The sequence below is a fragment of the Mustela erminea genome, chromosome 1 (assembly GCF_009829155.1).
Source record: "Mustela erminea isolate mMusErm1 chromosome 1, mMusErm1.Pri, whole genome shotgun sequence".
Taxonomy (NCBI): Eukaryota; Metazoa; Chordata; class Mammalia; order Carnivora; family Mustelidae; genus Mustela; species Mustela erminea.
The window spans coordinates 57,376,688-57,395,479 of record NC_045614.1 but is presented as its reverse complement, the minus strand read 5'-3'; the positions used below and the strand labels follow the sequence as shown (position 1 = coordinate 57,395,479).

The 18,792-nt window shown below is 42.0% G+C and overlaps 1 protein-coding gene across 5 annotated transcripts in view; it reads left to right on the top strand.

The window, feature by feature from the left end:
* Nucleotides 1-18,792, top strand: part of CFAP92 (cilia and flagella associated protein 92 (putative)) — a 67,054-nt gene that overhangs the window by 27,906 nt on the left and 20,356 nt on the right. For all 5 annotated transcript variants that reach the window (XM_032333625.1, XM_032333536.1, XM_032333453.1 and 2 more), the window contains 2 exons: nt 7,902-8,806; nt 17,791-17,985. In XM_032333625.1, the coding sequence (XP_032189516.1) occupies nt 7,902-8,806; nt 17,791-17,985 (1,100 nt within the window). The remainder of the gene's footprint in view (nt 1-7,901; nt 8,807-17,790; nt 17,986-18,792) is intronic.

Below are 18,792 nucleotides of genomic sequence, written 5' to 3'. Positions count from 1 at the left end.
GATATCTGTTTCCTTCACCAGATTAGGGATATTTTCAGCTATTATTTCTTCAAATAAATTTTCTGACCCCCTTTCTCTCTCTCTTTCTGGGATCCCTATAATGCGAATGTTATTATGTGGTCACTGAGTTCTCAATTTGCATAACTTTTTTGGTCTCATTTCCTCATCTTGGTAACTTTCCATTACTGTCTTTCAGGTCATTAATTCATTCCACTGCTTCATCTAGCTTTTTCTTAATTCCACCAAATGTATTTTAAATTTATCATGTTCTTCATCTCTGATTGATTCTTTTTTATCTCCTTGTCAAGGATCTCGCTTATGTCCTCCACTATTTACTCAAATCCAGTGAGTATCTTTATGATCATTACTTTAAATTCTGTCAGGTATATTACTTTTATTCATTTCACTTAGTTCTCTTGCTGTGGTTTGGTCCTATTCTTTCATTTGGACATATTTCTCTGTCTCCTTAATTTTTCTAACTCTCGGTGTCTGTTTCTCTCCGTTAGGAAAGTCAACTACTTCTCCTGCTCTTGAAGGTAATGGCCTTATGAAAAAGAGGTCTTGTAGTGCCCCACAGAGCAGTGTCTGTTGCCCAGGACCTGGCCCTTCCAGGGAATGTCTCCTGTGTGTGTTGCCTGGGTCTTGCTGTTGAGTCCTGCTCCCCCCCTCCTTATTTCAGTCCAGTTGTCTACAGAGCCTCCTCTTGCCTCTTATGGGCAATATTTGTTTCCCAGCAGGGGTAGGGTGCATTTTAACTAGGTGTACACTAGCTGCTTGTACAATGAAACCTGCCAACACAGCTGCTGCCACTTGAACTGAGACCCAGCAAAATACCCAGGTCAGGAGATGAGGTGTTGGTGGGGTTTGCGCCAGTTTTCTGGGAGAGGGGCCTGCAGTGTAGGTACTGAGGCAAGCATGAGTGGGAAGGCAGATCTGCCAAAGTGCGGGGGGTGGGACAGAGGACTTGGTGTAAGCAAGTTATGTCAGTGGTGCACTGGTTCCCACTGTAGGTTTATGCTGGAGGGTAGGGGAAGGAAATTGTGTCTGCCAGATCCTTTGTTTCTGGAGGGATCTCCCAGTGATCCTGCCTCTTGGACATGCTTTGAGATGAGTAAATCACACTTACTCCCATCTGCTCCCCCCTCCCACAACCATGGTCATTTTCTAAACTGCTGCTTCTAGTCTGTATCTGCATGGGTTGTTTGTCATGCTGTCTTCTTTAGGGACAAGGACTCTTCTTCCTAATGCCTTCCAGGCTCTCCTAGGGCTAAGCCTGCTGATTTTTAAGATTCCAGGCTTTAAGTCCCATAGGTTGTAAGAACCTATGAAATTTAGCCCCTCTTGCTTTCAATGCCAAATGTTATGGGGACTTGTCTTCCCCTTGTGAGTTCCTCAATGTTCAAATCTGTTTTTTGCTCTTCTCTGTACCACTGGCTCCTTCCTCACCACGGATGGTGTCCATCTTGCTCCCAAACTCTCTCTTTCTCCTTCCTACCTTCTTTGATGTGGTCTCTTCTCTACCTTTAGTTTTAGAGTTTGTTCGGCCCATCTTCAGATCATTTTATGTGTTATTTACACTGAAGTGAATGTTATCTAGTTGTACCCATGGGAAGAGGCACAGTTGGGGTCCTCCTACTCTGCCGTCTTCCCAGCCTCCTCAAATATCTTTTCTACAAATTTCTTTTCTTCTTCTGGAACTCTGATGGTACAACTATTAGACATTTTGATATTGTCCCACAGGTCCCTGGGGCTCAATTTACTTTTAATTTTCAATGTTTTTTTCTCTGTGTGTTCAGATTGCACACTTTCTTTTTAAGAAAATAATTATTTGAGAGAGAGAGAGAGAGAGGAAGGGAAATGTGTGTGTGCTGGAAGCTGGGGGTGGAAGAAGAGGGAGAGATAGTCTCTAGCAGACTCTGTGCTAAGCACATAGCCTGACATGGGGCTCAATCTCATGACCCTGAGATCACAACCTGAGCTGAAACCAAGAGTCAGACACTTAACCAAACTGTGCTACCCAGGCACCACTCATATTGCGTACTTTATATTGATCTATACTCAACTTCACTTATTCATTCCTCTGCCATCTCCATTTTGTTCTTTGGATCATCCAGTGAATTTTAAATTTCAGGTATTATATTTTTCAGTTATAAAATTTCCCTTTGGTTCTTCATTATAGTTTCCATTTGCTGAGACTGGCTATATTCCATTTGTTTTAAGAATGCTCAGTTACATATTGGAGAATGTTTATAATTGTCTTAAAGTTTTCATCAGATAATTCCAGTATTCAAGTCACTTCAGAGTTGGCTTCTATTGGTTGTCTCTCCCCTTGATAACTGGTCAGCATTCCCGGTTCTTCATATGTCAAGTAATTTTGGGTTATATGTTAGACCTTTTAAATATTAAAGTTGTGAGTCCCTGAGTCTTGTTTAAATCCTATGGAGAATGTTGGCTTTTTGTTTTGTTAGATAATAGTCTTATATAGGGTCAAGCTGTAATTTCCAATTTACCTCCCGTGGCTGTGTTTTTTTAAAATTATTTTTATAAACATATAATATGTTATTTGCCCCAGGGGTACAGGTCTGTGAATCATCAGGCTTACACATTTCACAGCACTCACCAAGGCACATACCCTCCCTAATGTCCATAACCCAACCCTACCACCTCATATCCCTACCCCATATCCCTACCCACTCGCCCCCTAGCAGCCCTCAGTTTGTTTCATGAAATTAAGAGTCTCCCTCCAAATCCCATCTTGTTGCATTTTTTTCATTCCCTACTCCCCACAACTCCCCACCCTGCCTCTCAAATTCCTCATATCAGAGAGACTGTTTGATAATTGTCTTTCTCTGATTGGCTTATTTTGCTCAGCCTAATACCCTCTAGTTCTACCCATGTTTTTGCAAATGGCAGTATTTCATTTCTTTTGATGGCTGCATAGTATTCCATTGTATATATATATACCACATCTTCTTTATCCATTCATCTGTTCATGGACATCTAGGTTCTTTCCATAGTTTGGCTATTGTGGACATTGCTGCTATAAACATATAGGTGCATGTGCCTCTTTGGATCACTACATTTGTATCTTTAGGGTAAATACCCAGTAGTGCGATTGCTGGGTCATAGGGTTGCTCTATTTTCAACTTTTTGAGCAACCTTCATGCTGTTTTCCAGAGTGACTGCACCAGCTTGCATTCCCACCAAGAATGTAGGAGGGTTCCCCTTTCTCCACATCCTCACCAGCATCTGTCATTTCCTGATTTGTTAATTTTAGCCATTCTGACTGGTGTGAGGTGGTATCTCATTGTGGTTTTGATTTGTATTTCCCTGATGCCTAGTGATGTGGAGCCCTTTTTCATGTGTCTGTTGGCCATCTGGGTGTCTTCTTTGCAGAAATGTCTGTTCATGTCCTCTGCCCATTTCTTGATTGGATTATTTGTTCTTTGGGTGTTGAGTGTAATAAATTCTTTATAGACCTTTATAGATTTTGGATACTAGCCCTTTATCTGATATGTCATTTGTGAATATCTTCTTCCATTCTGTCAGTTGTCCTTCGGTTTTGTTAACTGTTTCCTTTGTCATGCAAAAGATTTTGATCTTGATGAAGTCCCAGTAGTTCATTTTTGCCCTTGCTTCCCTTGTCTTTGGCAATGTTTCTAGGAAGAAGAGGAAGAAGAGGTTGCTGCCTGTGTTCTCCTCAAGGATTTTGATGGGTTCCTGTCTCACATTGAGATCTTTCATCCATTTGACTCTATCTTTGTGTGTCGTATAAGGAAATGGTCCAATTTCATTTTTCAGCATGTGGCTGTCCAGTTTTCCCAATACCATTTGTTGATGAGACTTTTTTCCGTTGGATGTTCTTTCCTGCTTTGTCAAAGATCAGTTGACCATAGAGTTGAGGGTCTATTTCTGGGCTCTCTATTCTGTTCCATTGATCTATGTGTCTGTCTTTGTGCCAGTACCATACTGTCTTGATTATTACAGCTTTGTAGTAGAGCTTGAAGTCTGGAATTGTGATACCACCAACTTTGGCTTTCTTTTTCAACATTCCCCTGGCTATTTGGGGTCTTTTCTAGTTCCATACCAATTTTAGGATTATTTGTTCCATTTCTTTGAAAAAAATTAACAGTATTTTGGTAGGGATTGGATCAAATATGTAGATTGTTTTAGGTAGCAGAGAGATTTTCACAATATTTATTCTTCCAATCCATGAGCATGGAGCATTTTTCCATTTCTTTGTGTCTTCCTCTATTTCTTTCATGAGCACTTTATAGTTTTCTGAGTACAGATTCTTTGCCTCTTTGGTTAGGTTTATTCCCAGGTATGTTATGGTTTTGGGTGCAATTGTAAATGGGATCAACTCCTTAATTTCTTTTTCTTCTGTCTTGTTGCTGGTGTACAGAAATACAACTGATTTCTGTGCATTGATTTTATGTCCTGACACTTTACTGAATTCCTGTATGAATTCTAGTGCTTTTGGAGTGGAGTCTCTTGGGTTTTCCACATAAAGTATCACATCATCTGCAAAGAGTGAGAGTTTGACTTAGTCTTTGCTGATTTGAATGCCTTTTATTTCTTTTTGTTGTCTGATTGCTGAGGCTAGGACTTCTAGTACTATGTGGAATAGCAGTGGTGATAATGGACATCCCTGCAGTGTTCCTGACCTTAGGGGAAAAGCTCTCAGTTTTTCTCCATTGAGAATGATAGCCATTGTGGGTTTTTCATAGATGGCTTTGATGATATTGAGGTATGTACCCCCATGCCTACGTTATGAAGAGTTTTGATCAAGAAAGGATGCTGTACTTTGTCAAATGCTTTTTCAGCATCTATTGAGAGGATCATATGGTCCTTGTTCTTTCTCTTATTAATGTATTTATCACATTGATTGATTTGCAGATGTTGAACCAAACTTGCAGCCCAGGAATAAATCCCACTTGGTTGTGGTGAATAATCCTTTTAATGTACTGTTGGATCCTATTGGCTAGGATTTTGGTGAGAATTTTTGCATCTGTGTTCATCAAGGATATTGGTCTGTAATTCTCCTTTTTGATGGGATCTTTGTCTGGTTTTGGGATCAAGCTAATGCTGGCCTCATAAAATGAGTTTGGAAGCTTTCCTTCCATTTCTATTTTTTGGAACAGTTTCAGGAGAGTACGTATTAATTCTTCTTTAAATGTTTGGAGGGAATTCCCCTGGGAAGCCATATGGCCCTGGGCTCTTGTTTGATGGGAGATTTTTGATGACTGCTTCAATCTCCTTACTGGTTATAGGTCTGTTCAGGTTTTCTATTTCTTCCTGGTTCAGTTTTGGTAGTTTGTATGTCTAGGAATGTATCCATTTCTTCCAGATCGTCAAATTTGCCAGCATATAGTTGCTCATAATATGTTCTTTAATTGTTTGTAATTTTTTTTTTTGGTGTTGGTTGTGATCTCTCCTCTTTTATTCATGACTTTATTAATTTGGGTCCTTTCTCTTTTCTTTTTGATAGGTCTGGCCAGGGGTTTATCAGTCTTCTTAATTCTTTCAAAGTTTTGTTTGTGGCTGTGGTTTTAAGGCCAGTTCAGTTTTCAAAGATTTTGTAGTGATATTCAAGACTGTCCTGCATGTGTAGTACTAAGGCACCAGTCAGGCCTGTGCCGTGGTCTCTGTAGTTCAGTTCTTGAAACCCCTGGTATGTGGCTAATGGCTGGATCCACACATGCACAGTTGAGGGATAAGCTCAAGTTTACACATAACTTTATGGAGTCCCTTCCTTGATTTCCCCCCTTTCTACACTCCCCAGATCCCAAGGAGTCATTTTCCTGGTCTGCTGGCTTAAAAGGTATACCTTTATTGTTTCCACTCTAACATGCCCTTCCTGGGACTCAGTCTGCCTCTGAGGACAGGTGGTTGGAAGATATGTAGAGTAAAAACAATATTGAGGGTTTACCACATGCTTTTTGTATCACAATTCCTCTGGTTGAAAAGGATTTCCCTGTCTCAGATTTTTAGGTGCCTGCCCAGCTGCTGTCACCATCAGAGTGTAGCTTTGGAGCTTGAACTTGCATGAGGACAGGGCCAACAGAGAAAAACAACAGTGGATCCCTCCAAACTCCCACTCTCTGTATCCTATGGGGGTCCTTCCTCCCACTCCTTAGAACAGAAAGAGAGGGCTTCTCTTAGAGCTCTGTCTGTATCTGGTGCACAATTCTTGGATTCAGGCTTCCTTTTGAGTCCAGGCTACAACATACAAGAGGAAAATAAACCCAGTAAACTCATAGCTGTGTTGGTTGTACTTTGAGTTTGGTTTCCATTCCCAATTTCCCATTACCTTTTACTTTTCAGAGGCCTCTGACAGCTGCTCCGTGCATTCTGTCTATGATTTCTGGATACATTCACTGGGAGATGGAGAGTGGGGTGTGCTTACTCCACGTAACCAAATTTTAAAGTTCATCTTCTACTATTTTTCATTTTTTCTCTTTTATTATTTTATATATGTTTTTTATATCCTGTATATAAGTCCTTCATGTTATATATATCTATATCTATATCTATATCTATATCTATATCTATATCTATATATAGACATATAGATATGTATTATACATGTTTTATGCCAGTCTAGGGCTTAACTTTATTTGATAAAGTCCATGTTATCAACTTCAGCTGTTATAATTAGTGTTTTTTGGTGTCCTGTCAAAGAAATCTTTTCCCACATGAATGAAAATTCTCTCCTATGTCTTCTTCTAGAAGATGTATATGGTCTATGATTCATCTAGAATTAATTGCATTTTCCTATCCATGAAGATTGTATATTTCTATATTTAGATTTTATTTAATTTCTCTCTTAATTTTGTTCTTTTCAGTGTACAGGTCTTACACATTTTTTATTGCATTTATTTCAATCATTTTATGTTTCTATGCTATTGTAGGTGATATTTTAAAATTATTCATTGTTAGAAAATAGAAATACAGTAGATTTGACCTTATTATATTCCCTTTTTTACACATAACCAAACAAATATATTTAGTTTATGTTTCTGGTGACTCTAATATCTTATGGCTTTGTGCAACCAATTTTGCTAGTAGTACCTTTTACTTAGGAATTTTGTAATTTTTACTGTGGTTTCACATTTAATTGATCTTTCTCCATGAAGATTCTTTGAAGCTTAGGTTGAAAGTGGATTTCTGTAGAAGGTTTTTTGAGAACTTCTACAAGGTACCTGGGAGCATACCAACCCAGGATTATTTAAAGGTTTCAGTGTAAAATAAATAGTACACTTGGAGTATGAATTCAGATCACAAACTTGCATAAGGGTTAACTTTTGATTTAAAAAGTCTTAGTGTCAAGGTTAAAATATGCAGGATACCCTGTTTTCTGTCACTCCTTTCCATCTTATTTTCCATGCCCTCTTAAACCCCACAACTCTGACTGAGCCCTTCTTCACCTTGTGGTAACTTTCTGCTTGGATACCTGTTAATATGTTAAGGTGAGCCCACACCAACCCTCCAAGATGTCTAGGAAATATGGATTACCTTTTCTAAAAACCACTTATCTCCACCTTTTCTGCACCTAGCCTTGGGCTTGGAAGTAAAAATACAGCTGTGCAAAATGCACATGGCCTGTCTTCATGGCACTCAGTTTGGGAGGAGGAAATAGTGACTTAATACTTATTAGGCCCTGTCTTTTGTCAGCCACCATCTTGGTGCTTTCATGAATGTCACTTAATCCTGGGGATGACCTTGGAGAGCTGGCTCTTTCCTTTGTATTTTGTGAATGAGGAATCCAGGCCACAGGGACTGGAGGGGGCCAATGTGGCTCTAGGATTTGAGTCCCCTATGGGAGCCTGCCTTTAAAGGGGAGGCAGAGTGACTGCCACTGCAGCCTAGTGATCTGTCGTCATCTCATTTTCTCCTAGAGGCTGTGCATCCCTGTGTACTGCAAGTACCAGTTCTTTAAGACTCCAGTTCACAGAACAGAGGGGCGGCCCCATGGAATCCACATCCATTTCCAGGACATTAATGTCATCTTTCTTGGGGCAATGCAGCCCAGTGACCTGAGGGAATACCTGGAGGGGCCCCCCATGGTGGTGCAAGTTCATGACAGGGACCGCAAGTTAGAGGAGTATTCCCGGAAGCCCACCCTGTTTGGGGATGACCCCTTGGACGCATACCTCAACCTCCAGTCCCTCATCTCTCTGGAAGAGACAGAGAATAACCCCTTTGAATCCCAGAACAAGATATGGGACCCTTATGGGGTTGCCCAGGTCAGTTTTGCTGACCTTCTCCTCGGCCAGAAGTACTTGAACTTGGTCGTCCCCATCCACAGCTGTGAACCCAAGCCCAAACACTGTGGCCAAGATGGCAAGAGCAGGAAGGTTGTGGGGTTTCGGGTCCCCACAGATGGCTTCCAGCACAACCCAATGCCCATGGGTAACTACCTTGAGGCCAACTCTCTGCTCAAGATGCGGGTGGACATCGCTGTGCCGTTGCAGGCCAGGGCTGAAGCCCCGGACCCAGAGCTTTCAGGTACCCAGTTTGGCCGCATCATTTTCGTGTTTGACTCCAAGAAGATCTCCCTCCTCTACGGCCTGCTGCAGGACATCACCATGATCAATGCTAAGGCCCTTGATCTGGATGCCCACCCTATCAGGAACATCCAGCAAATCCTGTCAGCCTTTAAGATGCGGGTGAAGATCCAGGAAAGGCAGGACCTGGATGTACTCACTGGCTTCCACCTGCTGGATGGGAAGCTTCACCTTCTCATTCTGGAGGGCTTGGCTGACCAAGGCTTGAAGCAGCTATGGGACAGCCATCAAAGCCGGTAGGTGGGTGTTTTTTTGGTGTTTGTGTTTCATGTAAAAGTCATGATGTCTTGATGCTGAGTGAGTGGATTGGGGAAATCTTTTTTTATTATTTTGGTAGGGGGAAATCTTTTGAAGCCAGGCTCAGGTTTAGTGTCCTCATCTGTAAGAAGGATATGTTGATTCAGTTCCTTTTGGGGTTTATTATAGAAGACTTCACAGGACTCCATTATTGGCCTTGAGCACAGGCGGAATTTCTTGCCTTTGGATGAAGGGAAGACTTTAGGGCCACGCAGTAGAAAAGGTGGTTCAGGAAAATGGGCCCTCCCTTCAGACTTCTGAGGGGCCTACTTGGCTAACAAGGAGAAGAAAATTCTGTATGGCCCTAAGATGGACACCACAGAGAAGTAGATTTCCACTGAGTCTAAGGAAGACCTATCTGACTATTTTGAGGCTGGAGAAGCTGCCTAGGTGCAGAAAGTTCTCCTTCCCTGATTACCTTCAGGAATACCTAATTATACCTCAGTGGAAATATTGTAGAGGCAATCGAACTTTCAGATTCTGGGCTGGAGCAGGTAGTCCCTTATGGTCCTTCCATTCTTCAGTTTTGTCTTCATGACAATTCTCTTTTCCTTTCGTTATTTGCAAGTATCCTAGTTTGGGCTTAAAGGGCCTCTTTCCTTTATTTTTACTTTTTAGATTTTATTTATTCAAGAGAGAGAGAAAATGAGCTGGGTGGGGGAGGAGCAGAGGGAGAGGGAGAAACAGACTCCTTGCTGAGTGCTGAGCCCAACATGGGGCTCAGTCCCAGGACCCTGAGATCATGACCGTAGCTGGTCAGAAGCCAGGCTCAGGTTCAACCCAGGTGCCCTAGTACCTCCCTTTTTTAGTTTGGAAACTCCCCCTCTCTGTCTTTGGACTTCAGATGCCCTAGAACCTAGATGCTGACAACAGCAAGTAGTCCTGAGGTTGAGTTGTATTCATCCAAGACAGGAGAGCAGCTCTGTTTGGCCCTGTCTTGATGTGTTGGTAAGCCAAGAGGTGCTGTGAAGGAGCTGGCATTGTGTCTAGTTATCTGCCCAAGAGAACTGAAAACATAGGTCCACACAAAAAACTTGTATGTGAATGTTCATGGCAGCATTATTTATAATAGTCAAAAAAGTGGAAATGGGAACTTGGGTGGCTCAGTGGGTTAAAGGGTCTGCCTTCAGCTCAGGTTGTGATTTTAGGGTCCTGGGATCGAGCCCCAAATTGGGTTCTCTGCTCAGCAGGGAGCCTGCTTCCCTCTCTTTCTCTGCCTGCCTCTCTGCCTACTTGTGATCTCTGTCTGTCAAATGAATAAATAAAATCTTCAAAAAAAGTGTAAACAACTCAAATGTCCCTCAACCAATGAAGAAAATGTGACATATCCATAAAATAGAATAATATTCAGCCATGAAAAAGGAATGAAGTACTGATATACACATTTCAACATGGGTGAACCTTGAAAACGTACTGAGTAAAAGAAGCCAGACATAAAAGGCCACCTGTTGTATGATTCTGTTAATGTGGAATGTCTAGACTAGTCAAATCCACAGAAACGGAAGATTTGTGGTTCTCAGGGTCTCAGGGAAGGGGTGAAGGAGAAGTGGGGAGTGACTGTTAAGGGGTACAATTTCTTCTTGGGGTGATGAGAATTTTCTAGAATTGGTGTTTATGATTGCACAATGTTAATATATTAAAAACCACCGAATCATGCAATTGAAAAGTGTGAACTTATAATGAAAAAGTGTGTGCAGTAAACAATCTGGCCTTGCCCAAAAGGTCTGGCCTTTGCTTTTGGCTTCTGGGTGGTGATATATGTCATACCTAATAGGAGTGCCTTTGCTTAGGTTGGGGGATGACTACACCAGAACTTGGGATAGGATGGGACCACCATACCTGGTGGTCATGCCAGAAAGACCCCGAGTGTGATTTAGGGTTAGGGCTTTGGTCTTGTCATGTCAGTTGATCTGGAGACTGAGATTGCCATGTGAGCAATCAAGCAAGTAATCAATCATGCCTCTGTAACGGAGCCCAAATAAGAACTCTAAATACCAAGGCTCAGGGGAACTTCTATGTGCGTATTATCCCTCAGCAATGTCATAAGGACAACACATCCTGATTCCATGAGGAAAGAGCATTGAGAACTTGGTGTTTAGAACCATTCTAAACTCTGCCCTATGTGTCTCTTCCTCTGGCTGATTTTAATCTGCATCCTTTCCCTATAATAAGCTGTGAGTGTGAGTGTAACATCTTTCAGTGAATTCCGTGTGTTCTTATAGCAAATTGTTGAGCCTGAGGGTGGTATTAGAACCCCTTGAACTGGGGCTTCTGGATGGCTCAGTGGGTTCAGGCCTCTGCCTTCGGCTCAGGTCATGATCCCAGGGTCCTGGGATGGAGCCCCGCATCGGGCTCTGCTCAGTGAGGAGCCTGCTTTCCCCGCTCTCTCTGCCTGCCTCTCTACCTATTTGTGATCTCTGTCTGTTAAATAAATAAATAAGATCTTAAAAAAAAAAAAAAAAGGAACACCTTAAACTTCAGTGGGTATCAGAAGTCAGGGCAGTTTGAGAAACTATGACCTCAAACTTTATAGTTTGGCTAAGTTGGGGATATGGTATGTATCTCAACGAACAGTTTTGTCCCAATAGAAAAAATAATATAAAATAGGCTCATGGACCCCAGTTCAGTGAAGCTGAAATAAAAGATCATTAACCAGGAAAAAAATTCACATGGTTGGAAATTAACAACTATTTCCAAATAACCAAAAGAGAAACAAATAGAAATTAGACATTATTGAATTGATCAATAATGAAAATAGTATAGTATCTGAATTTGTGGGGTGATGTTAGTGTTAGAGGAAACTTTATAGACTCAAATGCTTATATTAGAAAAGAAAAAAAGCTGAAAATTAATGATTGATGTTGCAGTAATTGAAATAAGTGTTTTAAACCGTGTCAAAAAATTTAAATATGTATAAAAAATTGCAAAGATAATATAAAAAATATTTTCAGATAAGAGTTTAATGAGGTTTCTGGATACAAACATTAATGTAAAAACCTATTGAATTTCTGAATACCATCTATATACAAAAAATCATTTAAAAAGTGAATGCTTTTAAAGTATTATAAAAGTATGAAATTCAACAAAAAGGATTAGAACATCTCTATCATGAATATTATAGGATTTTTAGAAACATTAAAGAAAACCTAAACAAGTAAAGAGACTACCATGTTCATGGATTGGAACACTCAGTATTAATAGAGGTGTCAGTTATCTGCAAGCCAGATGTATAAATTCAAAGCAATCCCAATTTTAAAAGTATGGAGCTTGAGAACCTGATTTAAAAATTTACATCATCGTGTGTATAAGATCAATAACAAGATGGGAGAACTTGTTCTACTAAATATCAAGCCTCCTTATAAAACCATAGTGATTAAGAGAGTTTATTGGACCAGTGATAGACAAGCAAACATACGAAATATGATAGAAAATCCAAATACAGACCTCCATGCAAACAGTCACTTGACATAAGATGTGCGACATTGGAAGATCAGCAGCAAATGCTTATACTAAAACCATTGAATTGTACACATGAAAAGGGTGAATTTAGATAAGGTGATACACTTCACACAGGCCAGTTTGGCTGGAATTAAACATGTCCGGTAATAGCAAGTGTTGACAAGGATGTGGAGAGCTCAGAATTGTCATTCACTGCTGGTAATGAACTAGATGGTAGAGTCACTTTGGAAAACAGTCTGGCAGTTCCTCAAATGGCTAAAAAGAGATACTGTACGACCCAGCTGTCCCCCTCCTAGGTAAATGCCCAAGATAAATGAGAACACATGTCCACGCTGGACAGTATATAACTGTTTATAAGAGCACTATGATAGCCATTAGGTGGAAACAGCCCAAATGTTTATTAATTGATGAATGGCTAAACAAAATGTGACATATAAATACAATGAGCTGTTATTTGGACATAAAAGGAAGGAAATACTGACTCACAGTATAGTAAGTGAAGTGAAAAGAGCCAGTCACAAAAGGCCACATATTGGATGAGTCCTTTATATGAAATGTCAAAAATAAGCAAACCTATAGAGACAGAAAGAGGATTAGTGAATACTTAGGGTTGTGGGTCAAGGGATGAGAGTATAGATGGGGGTATAGATGTGTACAGGTTTCTTTTTTAGGTGATAAGAAAGCTTGGAAATTGTGATGATGATTGCGTGTATCTATGAATAGACTAAACATGATTGAATTATATACATTATGGCATCTGAATTAAATCTCATTTGAGGGGCGCCTGAGTAGCTCAGTGGGTTAAAGCCTCTGCCTTCAGCTCAGGTCATGATTCCTTGGTCCTCGGATCGAGTCCCGCATCTGGCTCTCTGCTTGGCAGGGAGCCTGCTTCCTTCTCTCTCTCTGCCTGCCTCTCTGCCTACTTGTGATCTCTGTCTGTCAAATAAATAAATAAAATCTTTAAAAAAAAAATCTCATTTGAAAAATACCTCTAGCTGGGGCACCTGGGTGGCTCAGTGGGTTAAGCCTCTGCCTTCAGCTCAGGTCATGGTCCCAGCGTCCTGGGACCGAGCCCCGTATCAGGCTCTCTGCTCCCGCAGCGGGAAGCCTGCTTCTCCCTCTCCCACTCCCGCGCTGTGTCTCTCTCTGTCAAATAAATAAAGTCTAGAAGAAGAAGAAGAAGAGGAGGAGGGAGAAGAAGAAGAGGAAGAAGAGGAAGAGGAAGAAGAGGAGGAAGAAGGAGAAGGAGAAGAAGAAGAAGAAGAAGAAAAATACCTCTAGCAAACGAACAAACAGATCTGTTGAGGAAAGGAGAAACTTTTTTAAAAAACGGTGTTGGGAGCGCCTGGGTGGCTCAGTGGGTTAAAGCCTCTGCCTTTTGCTCAGGTCGTGATCCCAGGGTCCTGGGATTGAGCCCCACATCGGGCTCTCTGCTCCGTGGAGGGCCTGCTTCCTCCTCTCTCTCTGCCTGCCTCCCTGCCTACTTGTGATCTCTCTGTCAAATGAATAAATAAAATCTTTTTAAAAAATAAAAATAAATAAATAGTGTCGGGATAATTGTTTATCCATAAGAAAAAAGGAAAATAACTTCCAAACCTCAGACCGTTCACAAAAATCAATTCTCGCTGCCTTAGAAATCTGTGTACATTTTCAACTTTTGAAATAGTTATAGATTCATAGGAAGTTTAATGAATATTCCAGAGATTCCCACATACCCTTTCCCCACAACGGTCACATCTTGCTTAACTGTGGTGCAGATATCTAAGCCAGGATGCCAATGTCAGTACGCATGTTGTTTGTGCCAGTTTATACATACAGATTTGTGAAGACCTCGAACTAGCATATTGTTACCGAGAGCTCCCTCATGCTCTGTGTTTACAGTCATGCCCACCCTCTTTAACTATCCTGTTTTCCATCTCCTTCATTTTTTAAAAATTGTATTTATTTACCTGACAGAGACACCATGAGAGAGGGAACACAAGCAGGAGTGGGAGAGGGAGAAACAGGCTTCCCGCTGAGCAGGGAGCCTGACGTGGGGCTTGACCCCAGGACCCTGGGATCATGACCTGAGCCGAAGGCAGGCAGTTAATGACTGAGTCACCCAGGCGCCCCCTTAATTTTTTCATCTGTATGTAATCTTCCATATTAATGGAATCCTATTATATGACCTTAGGAGTTTCCACTCAGCATCCACTCAGTGCTGGCGAGCCGTTCACATTTTTGCATATATCCGTAGTTGGCTCCTCTTTGTTGCTGGGTCATATTTCATGGAACAGATGTGACACAGTTTCCCTATCCATCTGTTGAGGAACATTTTGTTTATTTCCAGTTTTTGACTATTACAGATAAAGCTGCTGTGAGTAATAACGTACAGGTTTTTGTGTGGACATGTTTTCTTCTTAATTGAATTATAGTTGACCTACAATATTAGTTTCAGATGTGCAAGACAGTGATCTGATATTTTTATACATTGCAAATGATCAGCATGGTAGATCAAGTTACTATCTCTCACTATACGAAGTTATTATGTGATTAACTCTGTTCCCTATGCTGCTCATGACATCCCTGTGACTTATTTATTTTAAAACTGAGAGTTTGTACCTCTTCATCCCCATCACCTGTGTCACCCATGCCTACCCCCACAACTCCCAGCCCCAGCAACTATAAGTTTGATCTCTGTACCCATGGAATGGTTTGTTTTGTTTGTTCTATTGTTCTAGGTTTTAAATTTCACATATAAGGGAAATCATACAATATCTGTCTTTCTCTGTCTGACTTACTTACTTCACTGAGCATAATACCCTTTACTTACATTCATGTTGTTGCAGATGGCAAGATCTCATTCTTTTATATGGCTGAGTAATATTCCATGACACACTCAAACACACAGTCCACATCTTTATCCATTCACCTGAAGGTTGCTTCTATATCCTGATTATTGCAAATAATGGACGTAGTGGTGCATATATCTTTTCGAATGAGTGTTCTCATTTTCTTTTGGCTGAATACCTAGTCATGGAATTGCCCGATTGGTATGGTCATTCTGGCTTTTTTGTTGTTTGGTTGGTTTTTTTTTTTTAAAGATTTTATTTATTTATTTGACAGACAGAGACCACAAGTAGGCAGAGAGGCAGGCAGAGAGAGAGAAGGAAGCAAGCTCCCCGCTGAGCAGAGAGCCCGATGCGGGGCTCAATCCCAGGACCCTGGGATCATGACCTGAGCCGAAGGCAGAGGCTCTAGCCCACCAAGCCACCCAGGTGCCCCGGTCATTCTGTTTTTAAATTTTGAGGAATCTCCATACTTTTTTCCACAGTGGCTGCACCAGTTTGCTTTCCCAACCACAGGGCATGGGGGTTCCCTTTTCCCCACATCCTCCATCACCAACACTTGTCATCTCTTGTGTTTTTGATCATAGTCATTTGACAGGTGTGAGGTGGTATCCCATTGTGGCTGTGATTCACATTTCCCTGATGACCAGGGATGTTGTAATTTCCTCATTGTGTGCGTTGGCCATCTGCATTATCTTCTATTTAGCTGTTCTGCCCATTTTCAGTTGGGTATTTGTTGTTGTTGTTGTTGTTGTTGTTATGGAGTCAAATGAGTTCTTTATGTATTTTGGATATAAATCCCTTATTGGATATATTGTTTGCAAGTCGCTTCCCCCATTCCACAGTTTGTCTTTTCATTTTGTTGGTTTTCCTCACTGTGTAAAAGCTTTTTGGTTTGATGTAGTTCCATTTGTTTATTTTTGCTTTTGTCGCCCTTGCCTAAAGAGACATAACCAAAAATATATTACTTAGGCCAATGTCAAAGAGCTTATTGCCTGCATTTTCTTCTAGGAGTTTTATGGTTTTATTTAGGTTTTTGATCCATTTGAGTTTGTGTTTGTTGTAAGAAAGTGGCTCAGTTTCATTCTTTGCCTGGAGCTGTCCCGTACCATTTGTTGAAGAAACTGTTTTCCTATTGAATATTCTTGCCTCCTTTCTCATGCATTAATTGACATATAATCATAGGTTTATTTCTGGACTCTTTATTGTGTTCCATTGATCTATGTGTCTGTGTTTATGCCACTGCCATACCGTTTTGATTACTACAGCTCTGTTGTATAACTCGAAATCTGGAATTGTTATACCTCTGGGTTTGTTTTTCCTTTTCAGATTGCTTTGGCTATTCAGGGCCTTTTCTGGTTACATGCAAATTTTAGGATTATTTGTTCTAGCTCTATGAAAAATGCTAATGGTATTTTGATATGGCTTGCATTGAATGTATGGATTGCCTTGGGAAGTATAGACATTTTAATATTTGTTTTTCTAATCCATGAGCATGGAATGTCTTTCCATTTGTTTGTGTCATCCTCAGTGTCTTCCTGTCCAATCTGTATTTCCTTTGTGTGATGGAGGGGACTTTCCCCATTACAAATATGATGTTAGGTATAGGTTTTTTGTAGATGTCATTTATCAATTTAAGGAAGTTCCACTCTGTTCCTAATTAACGAGAGTTTTCTAATTCAGTGGTTCACACAATTCACAGAAATCAATTCCAGGTAGATTAAAACCCACTTGGAATAGTTGCAGACTCACAATCAGTTGCAAAAATAATATAGAATTGTTCCATGCACCCAGTGCCTAATTTCCTCCAGCCGGGATATCTGACAAAAATAGAATGCCCTATTGATGGACACAGTACAGTCAGCTAGACCACAATTATCTGGTCTTATTCAGAGCTCACCAGAAAAGAAAAATCTGTTTTTGAATAGCGAAACGCTAAAGCTTTCAGATGATTAGGATAAAGGAAGATTTCCTGAACAAGACAGAAGTACACAGAATAAAGGAAAATGATGCCGGAACCGGCTACATGGAAGTGAATCACTTCTGTTTTAACAAAGGTATCATAGAAATTGTGAAAAGAAAGACTCAGAAAAAAATTATTTGCCTTGTGTGGAGCTAGTATCCTGAATATGTAAAAAACGCCCATGAATCAATAAGAAAATGAAAACAGGCCAAGGGAAGAGTGGGCAAAATGCTCGGACAGGTACTTCGCCAAAGGGGAAAACCCCATGACCAAACACCCATTCACCGAGGGGATAGGCAGGGTCCCTGCTGCCTTCCCTTAGTTTCCCCGAGGTGCAGGAGCCGCCTGTACCAACACAGGGGCGTGGCGTGGTGTGGCGGGGTGTGTTTAGCACCTCTGCCAGGCTAGGAATGCCGGTGTATGAATGGGAGCGGTGGCAGGACAAGAGTGTATGAATGGGAGCGGTGGCAGGACAAGAGGAAAATGAAGTAGGGTTCTGCATTTTCACTGCCAAGGTTTGGAAAAGATGGTCTATCAGATGTTTCATCAGGTGTTTTTCAGATGATTTATTGTTAACGCATTCCGAAAAAAGTTTTGCCCAAGGGCAAAACCGCAGAGCGATCTGGGAGCCCTCGGAGAGGCGCTAAGGCCTCGCCCCTGGGCCTCCTTGCAGAATCACCAGGGGAGATCCGGGCAAACACAAGGTGCTCTACAACTCTGCGCTGCGGTTCCGCCACCGCCTCTACGCCGACCTGGAGACCGTCCTGTACCAGGTGCACCTCTTCAAGCCGCTGTCGCAGCTCATGAAGCACTCGGCGCTCTACGTCCGCAACAGCGTTCTGCAGAAGGCCTTCCAGGCCCTGACCAGGTGCGCCAGGCCCTCTCCCAGGGAGTGGCCACCGGGAGGGGGTGGCCACGGGGAGCCGGTGCCGCTGGGGGTGGTGCCGCTGGGGGTGGTGCAGGGAACCCTCCAGGGGCCAGGGGCAGAGAGAGAGAGAAAGCAGGCTCCCAGCTGAGCAGGGAGCCCCAGGTGGGACTCAATACCAGGACCTTGAGATCATGACCTGAGCCGAAGTCAGACGCTTAACGGACTGAGCCACCCAGGCACCCCAGCTTTTATTTTTCTTTATGCCTAAAGAGGCTGAGCCTAGGAGTGGAATTAAGTTCCCAGGGACCCCAAACCTGTGTCATTCCCTCTGTTCCACGTGGTCTCCCAAGGGGGTTCGGAAACACTGGGGAAAGGAAGGCCCTTTCCTTGAACACAGGTCGCACAAAGTTATATGCTGTTCTGGGGGAATAACTCAGAACAGCCGGAGCAGTGAGTGATGCGGACCAGAACCAGATCCACCAGGCCTGGCACAGTTTCCTCTCCCAGCTGCATGTTTGCTTCTGTTGCTTCTTCCCTAACCTGTGCAGAAAGGCGTCCTCCAAAGATCTAGATCTTCCACTCTGTGCCTGCCTTTACCTGTGCTGTTCTACTCCAGGGCTGGTGAACCTCTCTCCCTTTTCCCCTACTCCCCTTTTCCCCCAGGCCTTCTGCCTGTGACCCTGCGAGAAGCCATGTGCTCCTTCTGCAGGACTGAGCATGGCTCACGCTCCCGGAGGGCCTTCTCCATTCATGTAGGGAGCAGGGGGGCCAAGCGGGGCACCCCCAGTTTGGAGTGGAGACTGACCA